Raw genomic sequence first — 4,004 nt, forward strand, 5'->3', positions numbered from 1 at the left:
TTTGGACCGCACTACCTTGCCACATAAGCACAAACACCGCTCCCCTGAGTGCGGTAGAGAGTACAGTGTGACCTTCCAATGGAGCACTCCTTCAAACAACGTAATTGATTCTTTTTTTTTTTTTACCTTCGTCTTAGTGATCATTTTTATTTATTAAAAAAATTAAAAAAAAAACCCAAGTGTAGCATCACTCCTTGGGTATGGTATGAAACTAACGGGTGAGGTGACGCCTACGTGTCACTGCGATTTCATGAGGGAGTGCGACACTATTCCTTCCAGCTTTATAGTATATCTGAATTTAAAAATTTTGGTTCATTTGTCAAAAGTAAAAGACCAAATTTTATATAAACCATTGTACTTTTCTTTCCAATTTAATCATTTTCTTTTTTTATGGTTTAATTTTAAGACTTTATTTTTTTTATTTAAAAACCATGTATGAATTCTATAAAAACAATTATAATTTAGATTTTTTTTTTCATTTTAACCATTAGTTGTATTATTTTTTATGATATAACCATTAAAAGTTTAGTTTTTTTTAAACCGTCATTAGCAAGGAAAAAAGTTGTTCTCGATTGTTTTTTGCAATTGATTACAGGAAAAACTCACACTCTCACACTGGTTTTAAAAAAAAAAAAAAAAAAAAAAAAAACTCTTTGATTAGACCAGCAAAAATTCACTCGATGATTAAGAAAAATATATAAAAATCAAAATAAATAATCTCTATGAAATTTGGCCAAAATAAAATCATCAAAATTCTTAAGAAGTATCAGATTATTACAATTTCCTTTTCTTGCGTGTGAATTGAAAAACCCTATTCCGGATGCCATGGAAGGATCCAAGCGATCCATCTTCCAACTTTGTAGACAGCTACATACGTTATCCAGACATAGCCCTAGCGATTCCTTCAAGAAAAGCATTGCTGAATTAGAGAAGGATCGTCGTCGTCGGAACCCTAAGCGGAACCGGTTGTTTGTACAGACTCCCGAATCGACGGCATGGCTCGACACCGCCAGTATGCCAGCTTTCGCCACCGTCGTAGGAATCGCACTTTTCGCCAAGCTTCTCATGATGGTACACTTTTCCTTTCAATTTCAACAATTTGTTTACGTTTATTGATTTTTTTCATAATCGATCGAAATACAGTTGTGTTCATATTTAACCTAAACCTCCAATAGTTTCTATGGATGATTGCTGATCTGATTGCTATTGCTAAAGCACAGATCAGAAAATCAGAAATTGATTTGTTTCTATAATGATTGATAGTATGATGATTCAACATCACAAGAAAGGATAGAGAAGAAGATACAGAATGCTCCACCAGGTCAAGGCACTGTTAGGATGCTTTCTCGAGAAGAATGGGAAGAATTTAGAGAAGTTCGACCAAGAACTCCATTTGAATCTAAACTTGCTCGACCTAATGCACGAATAAGAACAGGGGAGCCTCTACACATGGTAGATCTTCAAACTTTATCACTAACATTCATTTCTTACTGTTTTTCATAACTTCTTCAACTGTTTGCTTAATCAGATTACTATAAACAGTAGAAGAATGAATACAAGTAGATTGTTATCAACTTATTATATGTGAAAATATAATGTGTGTTGCTATTTTGCAGGAGGATGTTAAGGATTGGACAATTGATGTGTTGACAGATGCTCTTACAAGGGCTGAAGAATGTGTGAAACAGGGATCAAAGTAGGGAAAATTGAGCTTTTAAATGGTGCTTAGAAATTAAACCAATTTAAATGTTTTGATGTAATATACAAAACTGATTAATTGAGAAATGGATGTTGATTAACTTTTGTTAGTATATGTGCAAAATGATGAAGCTTTTCTGCATATGAGAAATATCAAATTGGAAGATATATGTTTTTAAACTGATGATTTGTGATTTGAATAATCAAAATAAACTTCCACTTTTAATCTGTTTTTTCTCTTTTACTTGATGCAATTTGAGTTTATAATAGTTCTTAGACAAGCATAGTCATTTCTTATTCATCATCACTTATGGTTAGAAGGGTAAAATTGTCCATTCTCTCTGTATCCCTACTTATGATTCTGGTTGAATTGATAGACTAAATCGTCTTTTTGCTGCATCAGGGTACACAAAAAAATAGAAAAAGGAAAATGCGTTACTATTTACTGTGAAAAAAGAAACTAAATTGCCCTTTTTATATCAAGTCTTAAAAAATTAGAAAAAACAAAATGAATTGCTATTTAACTGACACGTCATTTTTTATTGTTCTATATTTTGTTAAATTATTCTTATTTCTTATGTTTATTATCATTATTTTCATTTTTTCCAATTAGGATGGATGTGGTGATGTCAAAGATGACCCTATTTATGCATCTATATGTGTGAGGTAAAACATGGGGATTATAATGTTGTAAGTTATAACATATGGTTTAACAAATGTAATTTTTTTATGATTGTTGTTTTTTACTTTTACATTTAGACTATTTGTGCCAATACATGCTTTTGACAATTCTATGACCAAATTGAACTATGGGGAAGACAATTAAGTTATAACACATTTCTTATGATGGAGATAACATTGTAAATCAATTATTTTCTTATGATCTTTTGTTTCCTTTTTTTGGTCTTATATGATGCAGGTGGTAACTGAACATCAATATATCATGTGAGACCCATGAAAATAGCAAATTACTTTGTAAAAAAATTTACGACAATGAACAATATATGAATGAATTTGGGATTTAATTAAACAACAGTTTTGATTTTTTATGTAAATATTTTCCTATTGAACTTGATTTTATTTGATTGTGTTTTAATCAATTACTACTTTTTTATATGATTGTATTTTAATCTATTGCTATTCTTTTATTCATTCATAGCCTAGCTTGAAGCTTCACGTATACCCTCACTACACCAAACCAGGTATACACCGAACTAGATATATACTGGACCATGTATATACCTAATCACCCGTATACCGAATTAAGTAATCATACCGGACCATAGAAAATAACGAACAAGGTACAAAATAACATCACAACAATATCAATGTACATGGATCCTCAAAGAAAAGAACTTGTACGAAGATATGTGATTGATGAATCCTTCGAATAACGAGAAACAACTGTTAAATAGTTAGTAAGTACATACCAGTGTACCTTCGGGCATACGACCATTAATGCAATAAGATGGAAAATCTTCTCGGTACATGAAGAGGTCATAACCTCTTAACATCGACTATAAATAAGTGATGAAAATCACTCTACAAGGTACGCAAATAAAATACACTATTCTATTATGACCCGCTTGATTTTTGACACACTTTCTTAAGGTCTTTTCTAACTTTATCATCGGAGCATTGGTAAATCAGCTTACGAGTTGTTTGTTGTCTCCAGGTTAATTGATTTGTGAAGGAATCGATAACTCATCAAGTAGCGCTATCCGAGGAACTCCACAACAAATAACCAACAAAGAAAACACTACTGTCGACACGAGTCCTAACATAAGAATGCAAAACCTTGAAGGACACGAAGAAACGCCACAAATTTCGGAAGCGATAAAAAACAAGAACGTGACGTCGGAAGTCCTAGAAGAAGGAGGAGAAATGAGTCAAAAGAATTTAGAAACAGAAGAGATGGAAATGGAGAAGTTCGAAGCCTTCAAAAGTTCCAGAGCCATGAAAAAGCGACATATAGAAAGAAGTGAGAGAAGGGCTCAAAAGAGAAAGAATGGGATTTGGTGTAACATCCCATTTTCACAAAAAAAATTCATTTTTAATTAAGGTAAAACAACATGTTTATAAAATCCAAGTCAAGAAATCTGTTTGTTTCAAAATACATTTGCTTGAAATCAGAGAAATGTAATAAATGTAGAATCTTCATGGTGGCTGATGAGTGTGTACAGTCACGCGTTCGCCTTCCCATGATCACCAACTGTACCTGAAAATGTTTAATCCACAAGTGTAAGTCAAAGCTTAGTGAGTTCCCCTAAAATACCACACACCACAATATATATATATACACACAC

The 4,004-nt window shown here is 32.3% G+C and overlaps 1 protein-coding gene across 1 annotated transcript; it reads left to right on the forward strand.

Moving 5' to 3' along the window:
* Positions 1-747: 747 nt before the first annotated feature.
* LOC145075256 (cytoplasmic dynein 2 light intermediate chain) lies at positions 748-2,729 on the forward strand. The gene is made up of 5 exons (XM_079021556.1): positions 748-1,071; positions 1,264-1,452; positions 1,617-1,696; positions 2,312-2,364; positions 2,618-2,729. The coding sequence occupies exons 1-4, from the start codon at positions 826-828 to the stop codon at positions 2,361-2,363; spliced, it is 567 nt and encodes a 188-aa protein (XP_078877682.1). The 5' UTR covers positions 748-825; the 3' UTR covers position 2,364; positions 2,618-2,729.
* The last annotated feature ends 1,275 nt before the right edge of the window (positions 2,730-4,004 follow it).

This window comes from Lactuca serriola, chromosome 9 (assembly GCF_051521515.1).
Source record: "Lactuca serriola cultivar US96UC23 chromosome 9, Lser_US96UC23_V15, whole genome shotgun sequence".
Classification (NCBI taxonomy): Eukaryota; Viridiplantae; Streptophyta; class Magnoliopsida; order Asterales; family Asteraceae; genus Lactuca; species Lactuca serriola.

Excerpts from the sequence above, each read along its gene's own strand:
- LOC145075256 (XM_079021556.1), top strand. The coding sequence starts at position 826 with ATGGAAGGATCCAAGCGATCCATCTTCCAACTTTGTAGACAGCTACAT. Across the intron at positions 1,072-1,263 it reads TCGCCAAGCTTCTCATGATG|TATGATGATTCAACATCACA; the intron begins GTACACTTTTCC and ends AATGATTGATAG. Across the intron at positions 1,453-1,616 it reads CAGGGGAGCCTCTACACATG|GAGGATGTTAAGGATTGGAC; the intron begins GTAGATCTTCAA and ends GCTATTTTGCAG.